The following is a 14220-nucleotide window of genomic DNA, read 5'->3' on the forward strand; positions in this document are numbered from 1 at the left end:
AAATCTTATATTGAGGACACTACAATATACCTACCTAGTGTCAATCTTCATAGAAGTTTATGAAACACAGTAAACTAGATCAAGTAATACATGTGTGCTTTGTTTTTACAGCTAGACCTTGTGAAGTAATCTCTGAAGAACCGTTTGTGACCATAGATGTGGTTAAAGCAGGACGACATCCTAACCAAACTTTCTCGGCTGGAACCGTTGTCAGAGTTTCCTGTGGGAAGGGATACGGCCTCAACATAGGTGCCAATGTCACAGCTAAATGCGTCAGAGGACAATGGAAACCAGCCAAGCCAGAGTGTTTAATCTGTAAGTTTTCATTAATTATTCATTATGGGTGTTGAATTCATAACGGTACATTTTGTTCCTGGTAGAAAACAAATTTAGCAGATAAGGAAAATTAATTGTGAGTTACAAAATAAACTACTCTTTTGAAAAATAAAGTAATAATCTCAGAAAAATATAATCACTAATATGTTTAGTTTCTCATCATACGAAATAAAATAATAAATATTGTGATTCATTAAAAAAAAATGTTCATAGGAATACGCATTTGCAGCGTATTTGATACCTGTACTGAGAAAGTTGCCATATTTTCTCGAATACCCTGCACCCTCGAATAAGCCTCGCACCTCACAAAAAGAAATCACACACATTATAAAAATAGTACTTTCAACAAATGTAACTTATTGATGACAAATTATGGACAATTAAACACAAATGCAGTTCAGTTAACAATATCTTGCAACATTAATAGCAGACATCAGTAAATTAGCTAGTAACTTTATTTTGTACGATACTACCTCTAGTGGTCCACTTGAACTTGATTCTTACACATGTACTGTTAATCCAAATGTCATTTAATAATGTTAACAATTGAAATATCTGTCCTTGAAGATAATGGCATGCATTACCACCTTAGGAGTTACACAGGAGAAAAATCGGGCAATGTTGCCAACTTATTTCGAATAAGCCGCGTACCCATATTTCTTAACTGTATGTTTCGAAAAAAAAATGTGCTCGATGTATTTGAAAAAAATATGGTATTTATGATTTATGGCACACCTTCTCTTCGTTTCTCCTAAACTACAAGTAGGCTATATTATGCACGTTGTTCATGTTCAGTTTCTACAATTCATCATGGAATAACAAAATAATTATTTTCATTAAATGGTTAGTAGTTCTTAGTTAAAATACAGCCAGGACCATACGACAATTCTACAAGAAAATAATCGTGATGAGTGAAAAAGAATATTTTAAAAGAGAGGTTGCTGAACATACAAAGTTCAATAAAACCAGAAATACTGATATTTTGCAAGAATTACCAGTAAAAATAGGAGCAATTGACAACATACCCTTCACATGCACAGAGTATGTCTACCTCGACAGCTTCTTAATTACCAACAAAAGTGTAGATTTTTTTTGGGAAATACCGAATACACTGCATGAGACTGTAAAAGGCTGCCAGACTTAATATATGCAAGGAAGATTATGATAATAATGATGATGATGATGAGGAGGAGGAGGAGGACGAACGACGACGACGACGAAGAATGGAAATGAATAATACAAAATAGTTATTTACTCAAAGTTACTTTAGATGACATTTTTTTTTATTTCCTCGTGTATAAAAAAGTAACAAATGAAATGATATGGTCCTGTATTTTCTAAAATAATAATTGTTTGAGAGAAATTAAATATTATCTACTTACGGGTTAGAGCAGAGTAAATAAGTCGTTACATAATAATGAACTCTCTATAATCAGAAATGCTTGGTACGGTAGTTAAAAGATTGATTTTTTTAAATTGAAAAAATTACCTATCCACTAAGTTAAATTGTAATGATAATGTCTCAAAGTATACATATTCACAAATTCGTTTCTAAGAGAGTGCGTGGAAGAGAAATTAACATGCCTGACTGGGATAAACTATGTATGAGGAGAGATGGACATTTTCGCCATGGGGTGGGAGAATCCTTCTCATTCTCCCATTAGATCAGAACTGACAATTTACTGTATTAGCGGTCGTTTACAGTGGTCTGATAATTATCGTGCTGCCGTTGAATCCGAGAAGGTGATGAATTTTGAAAGGGGGATAACATCTTTAATGTGGTTCCCTCTGAGAATGTGTAAAACTGGGAGGTCCATGTTGTTCTGGGAATGTGTAAGATTGGGAGATCCGTGTTGTTCTGCGAGTGTGTAAGACTGGGAGATCCATGTTGTTCTGGGAGTGTGAAAGACTGGGAGGTTTGTGTTGTTCTGGGAATGTGTAAGACTGGGAGGTTTGTGTTGTTCTGGGAATGTGTAAGACTGGGAGGTTTGTGTTGCTCTGGGAATATCTAAGACTGGGAGGTCCGTGTTGTTCTGGGAGTGTATAAGACTGGGAAGTCCATGTTGTTCTGGGAGTGTGTAAGATTGGGAGGTTTGTGTTCTGGGAGTGTGTAAGACTTGGAGGTCCATGTTGTTCTGGGAGTGTGTAACACTGGGAGGTCCGTGTTATTCTGGGAGTTTGTAAGACTGGGAGGTTTGTGTTGTTCTGGGAATGTGTAAGACTGGGAGGTTTGTGTTGTTCTGGGAGTGTCTAAGACTGGGAGGTCCGTGTTGTTCTGGGAGTGTATAAGACTGGGAAGTCCATGTTGTTCTGGGAGTGTGTAAGATTGGGAGGTTTGTGTTCTGGGAGTGTGTAAGGCTTGGAGGTCTATGTTTTTTCTGGGAGTGTGTAAGACTGGGAGGTCCGTGTTATTCTGGGAGTTTGTAAGACTGGGAGGTTTGTGTTGTTCTGGGAATGTGTAAGACTGGGAGGTTTGTGTTGTTCTGGGAGTGTCTAAGACTGGGAAGTCCATGTTGTTTTGGGAGTGTTTAAGAATTGGGAAGTTTGCGTTCTGGGAGTGTATAAGACTTGGAGGTTCATGTTTTTTCTGGGAGTGTGTAATACTGGGAGGTCCGTGTTGTTCTGGGAGTTTGTAAGACTGGGAGGTCTGTGTTGTTCTGGGAATGTATAAGACTGGGAGGTTTGTGTTGTTCTGGGAGTGTGTGAGTCTGGGAGGTCCGTGTTGTTCTGGGAGTGTATAAGACTGGGAAGTCCATGTTGTTCTGGGAGTGTGTAAGACTGGGAGGTCTGTGGATGTTCTGAGAGTGTGTAGTACTGGGAGGTCTGTGTTGTTCTGGGAGTGTAAGGCTGGGAGGTCTGTGTTGTTTTGGAAGTGTGTAAGACTGGGAGGTCTGTGTTGTTCTGGGAGTATGTTAGACTGGGAGGTCTGTGTTGTTCTGGAAGTTTGTAAGACTGGGAGGTTTGTGACGTTGCAGAAATGTGTAAGACTGGGAGGTCCGTGGTGTTGTAGGAGTAAGACTACAAGGCCCATGGCATTCTAGAAGTGTGCAAGACTGGGAGTTCCGTGTTGTTGTGGGAGTCTGTGTAAGACTGAGATTTCCATGGCTTTCTAGACTGGTAGGTCTGTGGCATTCTACAAGTGTAGGACTGGGAGGTCCTTGTCGTTCTATGATCGTGTAATTGTGGTAGGTCCTTGTCATCGCAGGAGTGTGAAAGACAGGGAGGTCCATGTCGTTGGAGGAGTGTGTAAGACTCAGAGTCCTAAGAGTATATAGGACTTGGAAGTCCGTGTGGTTTTGAGAGTGTGTAGGATTAAGAGATCTGTGTCGTAGAGTTACTGAACATAAAACAGCCCTGTTCCCCAATGGACATCCAGGGTTACCCTTAAATTAATCTCTTTTCTTGATATGGAGTGCAGTTCCGTCATTTAGTTAAATAGTTTTATTACTGGATTTCTCTTTAGTTTGTTAGTGTCTCAGTTAAAGTATTAATCGTAGAAGGTAATTTGCACATAACCAATATTTTCTGTTGTTATAGTGCCTTGTCATATCCCAATAACGGAAAATGGTATTTATAAGTTGTCATCAAGTGAGGGTGGAGGTCGAAGCAACTTGTTAAATGAGACTTCAATGGTCGAGAATGGGGAAGTGGCGGAATTCTCTTGTGCCCATGGCTACAATGTCCAGGGACCGAGTAACCTTCGCTGTTGGCATGGCGAGTGGGCAGTTACATCTTTACCAGATTGCACGCCAGGTATGTGATGCGTGAAGAATTCAATTTACAGCATATTAAATGAGATTATATTAATTTCTTATGTTCTGTAATGTAATTTATAATACATTATAAATCCTATAACTTACACATTTCTGATTTGGTCAATAATTATTGGCATATTATGCCTTAAAATTTTGTGAAGTTTATTTCGTCGTCTTCATTATCATCATCATTTTCGTCATCATCATCATCCTTCGGATATTAGATTTTAGTAGTTTATTACAGTCTCTAGCCATTTCTTTATTATTCTTCCCAGTATTATACAGATTTCTTGACTGTATGGCAGAAAAATGTATTTCAAGGCTTTAACATTTTAAGAGGGTCCATTCTTTGAATGTGTCGCTTCAAATTGCTTATCTGATTTTAAATATAGTGATTTAAGAATGCTATTTTCAGTTCTTGAAATATGTCATTGTTGAATTTATTTTAGAAAACAAAATTATACTTCATGTTGTTTCTGAACAACGCGGAAATTCATTTTTTTTGTTTTTTGTATATAGTACCGTCAACCGGGTATACTTTACACAAGGGGGGTAACTTTACACATTTCTAGAAAAATGTTTAGAAGGCAGCACATTACAGACAATGTGTAGCAACTCCGTGGAACTGATTCCATGTGACAACAGCACATATGTGTGGTAGACTGAAGTGTATGCCATTATTAAAACTGTTACACACCATTTTTCTAGAAATGTGTAAAGTTACCCCCCTTGTGTAAAGTATACCCGGTCGACAGTAGCTATTTTACAGTGCAATAATTATTTATTTACTTTGTTATTTATATTTTTATTTTTATCAATTTTTATCTACTTATTTGAACACTATCTACCAAAAATTAATTGGGCACCCAGGATTTTACGTGCTAGATGCCATGTTTCGGCGGCTATTATGCAGTGATATGCAGACAATAATGTTCACCAGTTGGACTGGTCTGCACAGAGTCCTGATCTCAATCACATTGAGCACCTTTGGAACGAATTGGACTGGCGATTGAGGTTTCGGGAAATGCGGCCAACTTCCATTGTCCAACTGAGAGCCATATTGCAGGAGGAATGGCGACGCATTCCAGTGGATATCCTACACAAACTAGTGGAGAGCATGTCTGACAGGGTGGCTGCTGTTATAGCAACAAGAGGTGGTACCACGAGATTCTAAAGGGGCAAAAACAGTGCCCAATTACTTTTTGGTAGATAGTGTATATACTGCGTGTTCAGTTCAAAGTGTGTCATGGCTCGCTGTATGACGTCATGTGGCTAGCCGATGAGCCTAGAGAATTCAGTCTTTCTACACTTCTGCAGAGGCGTATTACCTATGTGCCAGAGAAGTTGCCTAGCAAGTACGGTGTTCATTCTGAAGAGTACTTGCGGTAACTCCAGTAGTGGCAGGAATGTGAACTGTTTGGAAACACGTACTGGGGTGAGTTTTTTCTTACTGTCGGGATATGGGGAGAGGGTTAAGACGATTACTTACGTACAGCATTTGTTGACATTAACTTCGACGGTCAACATGGACACGGAGCATTTGATTTGTATTGTGGAATGTTGCCGTACGCAACCGATGATAACAAATACCCTGCGTACGACTTTCCCGCGCAAAATACAGTTCGAAAGAGGTTATGGTAGCACACAGACTTTACAGACCGCCAACTGTTGCTACGACGTTCAAGTTATACCGTACACGTTCTCAAGTTCAGATGGAACGCCTTGATTAATAGGCAACGTCTCTGACATTAAAGCTGAAACTCGCTTCAAATCGCTGACTCACAACAGTGACATCATGACACACTTTCAAATGAACACCCAGTATATTTATTATTCAATTTATTTGTTTGCAAAGATGCTCTGCCATCTTCAAATAAAACATGTAAATTGTAAAGTAATTAATTAAAGTATAGTTTTTTCTGTCATTCTTTTTGGTTTTGTTTTTATGGACATGTTATCATTATGTGGCTATAATATTGTTTCATGTAAACAGCACCATGTGAATTGCCAATGATAACCAACGGACAGTACCTGTCAGGCTACCGAGCTGGACTCACCATAGCGAATGGCTCTTCTGTGACATTCCAATGCGACAACGACTACAGCAAGTCAACTGGTCAACCTATAGAATGCATCTTGGGTGAGCTGCGGCCCCGGGTTCCGGCATGCAGGCATCACGCCCTCCCCTCTATTACATATGTCAGTGAGTACTTTCACCCAGGTCAGTTAGCACGAATGTAAAAATTTATTTCCTCAGAAGTACTTTTCTTGTCGTCCCCAGTGGTTTTGGAGTAAAGTGCTCTCCTCTAGACCCAAGCATTGCGGGTTCAAATCCAGCTGGAGTCGATGAATTTTTCAGGAATAAAAAATCTGGAGCGCAATTCCTCTGGGAGGGACTTTAGGCCATGTCTCCTGTGTCGGAGTTTTCTGGCACGTTAAAAACCTCAAAGCCTAAATTAGAGCCTGTGGATCAAATTTCTCTTCTCTCGCGTCCTAGTAATACCACAGTCTAGTACATACAGTCACGAAACTCAATACGTAGGGAATACTTACTTACTGGTTATTAAGGAACCCGGAGGTTCAGTGCCGCCCTCACATAAGCCCGCCATTGGTCCCTATCCTGAGCAAGATTAATCCATTCTCTATCATCATATTCCACCTTCCTCAAATCCATTTTAATATTATCTTCCCATCTACGTCTCGGCCTTCCTAAAGTATTTTGTGCGAGATCCTGCGTATTTGCTTGGTTTTCGCACAAAACCAATCCACGGAAAGTCTAAAATTCCACATTCAGTATTCCGAACCTAACACACATTAACAATTTCCCTCTTCTTACCGCTTAAGTGACATATTGATTTTACTGCTTTAGGCTTTTTAACATATTATTTTTAGAGACGTTCAATATAGTAGTAATTATAAATTGGAAACTTACCACTGCAATTTCACCTAAATTGCACTGTTAATTATTGTTTTTAAATATTTGCAAAAATTAAGTAAACTCTACAACTCCACTAAAGTTACTGCATTCGTCATGCAAGTAACATTAAGGAAGCCGTGAAAAAAATCAACAAGATTCCAGACTCATCATACACTGGGGGGAAAAAAAAGACAGACGTATATCACGGCCTGCTGGAGTATAGTAAACACAGAAAATATTTTAAAGCAACAATGTTGAAGATAGATATTTTTGTTTTGCAAATTTGCCGTCATTGAACAGAAACCAAGATGGAGATTTCATTGCAACTAATTAGAAATTCCTCTTTCAGGTATGTAATAAACGATCTTCGCACAAAATAATGTACGATACACGAGCGGTATGTTTTCTTTCAATTCTCGGAAATTAAAAAAGCTCAACTACGTTTCGGTTTTTTCTAACTTTTCCTCGAACATGAAAACTTCAACATACCGTTCTTGTAACGCATATTACTATTTCCCTCTGGCCTCCCAACTAAACTCTATATGCATTTCTGGATTCGCCCATACGTGCTACATGTCCCGCCCATCTCAAACGTTCCTAATTATGTCAGGTGAAGAATACAATGCGTGCAGTTCTGTGTTGTGTAACTTTCTCCATTCTCCTGTAACTTCATCCCTCTTAGCCCCAAATATTTTCCTAAGCACCTTATTCTCAAACACCCTTAATCAATACGTAGGGAATATGCATCCAATAACAGTTGAACTTTAGTTGCTGGCCATTAGGATTGCTGCTATCGCCTCATCATAGACAATGTGAAATACAGTAGTACCAGCACAGTCTATTGTTCCTAGTACTCTCAGTTGCTGCTTGGAGCGCTGTATCACGAGAAATGCAAAAAATCACCTCGAGCTTCGTGACTGTAGTTTAGTTTATTGGGTTATTTTACGACGCTGTATCAACATCTAGGTTATTTAGCATCTGAATGATATGAAGGTGATAATGCCAGTGAAATAAGTCCGGGGTCCAACACCGAAAGTTACCCAGAATTTGCTCGTATTGGGTTGAGGGAAAACCCCGGAAAAAACCTCAACCAGATAACTTGCCCCGACCGGGATTCAAACCCAGGCCACCTGATTTCGCGACCAGACTCACTGACCGTTACTCCACAGGTGTGGACTCGTGTCTGTATGATATTGGACTGTGGTAATACCTGAGTTGCATACTAAGTGGAGTTTGAGCTGATAAGCTTACCACTTGTCCCTCTGCACCTGTCAGCAAATAAGTGTAACTAAATTCTTTGTAGGTACTGGTATTGAAACTGGTATCTATGCTCTGGCATTGGAATGATGGGTTAAATACATACATACATACTTTTCTTTATTGAATTCTCCTGAGCACTTTTCTAAGTGTTCATATCTACCAATTTATATGCAAGTTCAAGAAATGGAATTTGTAATTTGCTTTATAACTGTAATGCGTTATTTAATTCTGTTTGATGTAACAATAGTAGATGAGGCGTTGAAAATACTACAATAATTATAATACCAAATTTCAAAACAACCCTTAAATTGACCAAGTATCCTATAGGATACAACAGGTTAATATGCTATATGCTATGATTTTAATAGAACAATAGAAAAAAAATGGTAAAAAAGTTAAAATTTCACAATACTATAATATTGTACAGCATATAAAATATGGACATTGCGATAGTTGTTTTCTTTACGGTCTGACAAGGTTTAATAAACTAGTGTGAGAAATGAAGCTTTGCCAATTTAAGGTTAATGTACTACCGAGATGGTTTTAGCCCTGAAAAAAAAAAAGAAACATTTTTGATTGTTTCTATTATTCACTTTAAAACTTGATTAAAACTACAAAACTTTGTACAGTTAAAACTGTTAAAAGTTGTGCAATTTTTAAAAAAGGTAATGTACCTTATGACAGACGAGCTCCGTTTCATCTTGTGTCATCTTCAGTGTCATTCGAACTACTGCTGCTCCAGCTGGTCTTGATTACCAGTGAACAATGACAGCTACACTGAAGAATTAAATACAATAAAATATATAGCACAACACAACAGATATAACTAAAATAATAGACACACTAATAAAAAAAAAATGCAAAACAAAAACATAACAAATCAACACAAACAATACACGAAAATAAATACATAACATTAACATAACAGCTAGGGATGGGATTTTTAGGTAAATAAATGTTTTTTCTGCATGTAGATAAAGGAACGCAATCAAGTTTAAAACTCTGATCGAAGAATCACTATAAATGAACGCAATCAAGTTTAAAACTCTGATCGAAGAATCACTATCATAAATATGAAATCTTATTTCACATAAAAACACATATTTTTAGAAAAAATTATGTAAAATAAATATTTTCGGAATTTTCTTTATAAATAGGCCTACATATTTTAATCCTTTTTATGGTTTTGCCCTAATTTATTTCAATTCCGAACATAAAGTAAATATTTGTTAAATATGTACCGGTATATACTTTATATAAATACTGTAGGCCTTTATATGGGATATCCGTTAATATTTAATATTTAAACATACAATTTATATTTGTTGTGTTTTAATTTTACTTTGAAAAACAAATTCATAATGCACATAATAGCTTTATGAAGTCATACTGCGTACGTATATTTGTCTTGTCTGTGGCATAAAGAAACAAGAGGAATAACCTGCACTGGGATTCCTCTCTCATGATGTCATGCTCCATACTCGTGTATAAGAATGAACTGCTTGAGGTCTGTCAGTGTAATTCAGAACTAAGTTGGTGATCGAATGGAACTCTGTGTAGAATATTTTATAGCAGACGGGGAGATGATTACTGTTTACTGCACGGGAATTTTGTTCTTTTTAACCTCCTTTTCGTCCAACTAAGACTTTTGGGGTCTAAGCGGAATTCAAAGAAAAATAATATTAAAAATATAAGCCTAGTTATTCACACATATTTCGGTTCCATGATGAAAAATGTAACAAAAATGTGCTGGAATACCAGAGCGTTCCATCAGAAAAAAGCACTAATAACAATTTCTATGTAGTGTCAGACATCCAGTGTTGTAAGTAAGTCGATGTTAACACGCAATCGAAAAAAAAAAAAAGCAGCAACTTGAGTGGCATTAAAAAAAAAAAAACAAAGATATGTGTCAAAAATCTCAACCTGTCTATTCTGGATGTCCGATAAAATATTTTTATTATCGTTTTTGGAAACTCATCTATTTAAATTAATGTGGTCTGCTCTTAGTGGGTTGCACAGAGTTTCTCTCTACGTGACCTTATGATTGACAGGCCAACATGTAAATCATCTTCAGGATGCAGCAGTCTGTTACTTTGTTTACAGTTCACTATTTTCACTGTAGAAAATGCTAACTGATTGACGTAAGTATGAGGTTGAAAACGGCAGTTCTAAATGTCTTTTCAGTTTATTTGGCACCCCATCGACTGATTTGACAAAATACTGTATTTCCGCACATAAGACATTTGGGATTTTGTTTATATTCATCTTTATGCCACGTAAAACCATATTGCAAGTATTCATCACTATAATATTTACGAAACACAGTACGTTTTTACGAATTCTGAAGAGAACTTTCACTCACATTATTTGAATTAGTACTGCTGTCATCTAACCCAGAACTTAATTCAGATTGAGTTTTTTTTATTAAAAATTTGTCCATAAAAATCGAAATAAAGCACATTTGATAAAATAATCGCACTGATATATCTGAAACTGACCAATATGTTCTAATAATAATTCTAAACTCTGTTTATTACTAAGTGGAAAGAGTAAACGAATTACTAAGCATTGTTGTGGGTGTTCACTTTCATTCGAATTATCGCCACGCAGAAAAATTAAACTGAGCATTGTTGCAGGTGTTCACGTTTCATTGGTACAGTCAGTCTCAAAATAAAATGTACCATATCAAAGACTTTGTTAAAAAAAATGCGTTGTAAAGAGACTTCCTGAATGGCATAAAATTTATGTTTCAGTTCCAAAATTTCGCGACACATTCCATGGGGCTGTGCGACACACTGGTTGGGAACCACTGTGCTAGGGTACTTGGCTTTCCGCTGTGGTGTAGGCTACTATGCAAATAATTTGGAGAGTGTTAAATGAGTAATAGATGAACTGAACAAAGAAGACGCAGCATTGGTAGAAATAATGCAAAATTTGCTAAATGACAGGTCTGTAAAAAGTGACTTGCGTACATTTCTGTCAACCTCAGTTTTTTATGTGATTCAATAAAAAGATTAGAAGAAACAACAAACCTCTTGGCAGAAACCGTACAAGAATTACGCAATGTTGAAAGAAAATTAGACTCGCTCAGGGGCTTTAAAATGGAAAGTTTAAAAAACAAATTCATAAGTGTGTTAGAAAAAAAAACAATGGATTTCAAACAATGTGTGAGATAGCTAAGGTCTTGGAGGGTGAAGAAGCAGTAATTTATTATGTTCACGTAAGCGTTAGTGATATTCCTCTCTTTAAATAAACCAGACTAATTTTATTTCTCCCAATATAAGGCTTTCTTCCGTGACAACCGACACAGATTTCTAATGGAGAATTTGGAGAAAACGTTTATAGTGCACTGTAACTTCCAAGCATATGAAGATTAGCTGCGATTGGTGAGTACCTCTATATTTTTTCCTCATAAAAACTAATTTTAACAGCAAACGTTTTCAATCAATCAATCAATCAATCAATCAATCAATCAATCAATCAGTCTCCTGTATCTCCTCATTAGGAGCATAGGGATTCACAAAGTGCCTCCATCGGACCCTATTTGTAGCCAACTTCTTCACTTCGCTCCATGTTTTCCCCTCCCTAGCAATTTCCTCCAAAACTGTTCTCTTCCATGTATTTTTTGGCCTTCCTCTTGTTCTACTACCCTGGGGGTTCCAATCCAAAGCCATTCTTTCTACTGCTCCATCTTCTTTCCTGATTGTGTGCCCTATATAATTCCACATTTGTCTTTTGATTTCTATTATGATTTCTTTCTGATTTGTTATCTTCCATGGTTCTGAGTTTGTGATTTTATCTGGCCATCTAATTTTTAAAATTCTTCGTAAACATCTATTAACAAATGTTTGCAGTTTATTTTGTATAATTTTACTTGTTTTCCATGTCTCACAGCCATATAATAGGACTCATTTCACATTACTGTTAAAGATTTTAATTTTTGTATATCTAGATATAATATAAGATTTCCATATTGGGTACAACTGGACAAATGCACTATTTGCATTTTTTATTCGTTTCTTTACATCCTCATCCTTGTAAATTATACTACCCAAATATTTAAATTCTTGAACAGTATCAATGCTATTATTATTTATTATAATTTTATCTGTCTTTTACTATTTAATCTCATTTATTTTGTTTTTTTGCGTTTATTTCCATATGAGCCCCTTTTATTACTTCTAATAAAGTATTAACTTTATTCTGCATGTCACCAAAACTATGGGAGAGCAAACAGATATCATCAGCAAAATCCAGATCTTCCAAGGTATCGCTTAATCCCCATCTTATACCTCTTCTAGCATTGCCAACAGACCTTTCCATAATATCATTCATAATAATCAGAAATATGATCGGAGAGAGAATACAACCCTGTTTCACTCCGCATGTAGTTGTTATATTTTCTGACAGCATACCTTTATAATTTTCATACATAAGTTTAATTGAAAAACGTTTTAAGTTATTATAGAATACTTTTATGTTTTAGCAAATATTTTTATGTTTTAGCAGATATTTAAAAAAATTTTGGCACATAAAAAATATTTTCTCACTTTTTAGCACCTAAAAATCACATCCCTACGATATCACAATACCAATACATACAAAATTGTTACTCCATTCAGAAAACTGAAATACAAGCTAGGATATAAGACAAATAACACAATATAGAAATATCTAAATAATCACATTAAACAAACGAATAAATATAAATTAACCAGAGTTTACAAATTAAAATGCAATATCTGTCCAGATTTTTACATAGGACAGACTGGAAGGTCAGTTCAAATAAGATACAATGAACACATTAAAGCAATAACTAAACTATACGTCACATCAAATTACACAGAACATATTGCTAACAACAATCACGACTAAAATAACATAGAAACAGATATGGAAATACTACACATCACATAAAAAAATCAACTGTTAAACATATTACAACAATACGAAATATACAAGCACACAATAATATACCCACAGCATATACTTAATACACAATTACAATTCAATACATATACATTATTCGACCTCATAATATACGACACATAAACAATCATCCCCCACCAAAAGAGCAACACACCCCAACCCCACCACTGGTGAAAGCAAACGCCTGAAATCAAGACCAGCTGGAACAGCAGTAGATCGAAGGTCACTGAAGATGATACCACACCGGTGTTGAAACGGGGCCCCGTCTGTCATAAGGTACATTACCTTTTCTAAAAATTGTAACACTTTTAACGTTTTAACTCTAGAAAGTTTTATAGCTTTTTCTTAATTATACAGAAAGCATTGAGTAAATGCAATATTTACATTTAAAAATATAACCTAGAATTGAACACTTTTAAAACACATTAGAGCTTCAATTATTATTATCATTACACATGAATTCAGTATCAGCCATGTGGGGAAGTGGTCTATTTTACAGTGCTTGTGAACATGTTACATTGTGTGTTTCTTTTAATCAATTATCTTTAGTCACATGTGACGTACCGGTACTAATTTCCTTGCTGTGTAGAGGAAGCTGTTGTACCCAGGGACAGTTTTGTTAATTTCAATTTTTTTAATTTTGTATAAGCTTTTATAACTTTTTATTATTAACAAAAGTATCTTTGAAGTGTAAAGTACGGTACCGGTATCTTAGAAAAAAAAACGGTTTCAATTAAATAATTTTTTGTATAGATTTTTTTAATTTTCCTAAAGTGCTACTTACTGTCTCTAGGTAGCTACATAAGGGTGATGTACCTTGAGACACAGGATGACCTTGGGATATAGATGACATATCTTGGGACATGGTTCAACATAATATTAATGTAACTAATATTTTATTAAGTTTATATTTCTACAAAATACAGACAATTTACTGTTTTCTAATTATTATTAATGATAAATTTTGACTTTAAATTTAATGTAATAACAATACTGATAATGTTGCTAAGTTTTAAAATAATT

The 14220-nt window shown here is 35.9% G+C and overlaps 1 protein-coding gene across 13 annotated transcripts in view; it reads left to right on the plus strand.

Moving 5' to 3' along the window:
* The window catches only part of Hasp (Hig-anchoring scaffold protein), a 797842-nt gene that overhangs the window by 716166 nt on the left and 67456 nt on the right, over nucleotides 1–14220 (plus strand). For 11 of the 13 annotated variants that reach the window (XM_069820307.1, XM_069820300.1, XM_069820301.1 and 8 more), the window contains 3 exons: nucleotides 112–315; nucleotides 3874–4089; nucleotides 6085–6312. In XM_069820307.1, the coding sequence (XP_069676408.1) occupies nucleotides 112–315; nucleotides 3874–4089; nucleotides 6085–6312 (648 nt within the window). The remainder of the gene's footprint in view (nucleotides 1–111; nucleotides 316–3873; nucleotides 4090–6084; nucleotides 6313–14220) is intronic. The other 2 variants (XM_069820306.1, XM_069820305.1) reach the window with 1 other exon arrangement.

Source organism: Periplaneta americana, chromosome 3 (genome assembly GCF_040183065.1).
Source record: "Periplaneta americana isolate PAMFEO1 chromosome 3, P.americana_PAMFEO1_priV1, whole genome shotgun sequence".
Classification (NCBI taxonomy): Eukaryota; Metazoa; Arthropoda; class Insecta; order Blattodea; family Blattidae; genus Periplaneta; species Periplaneta americana.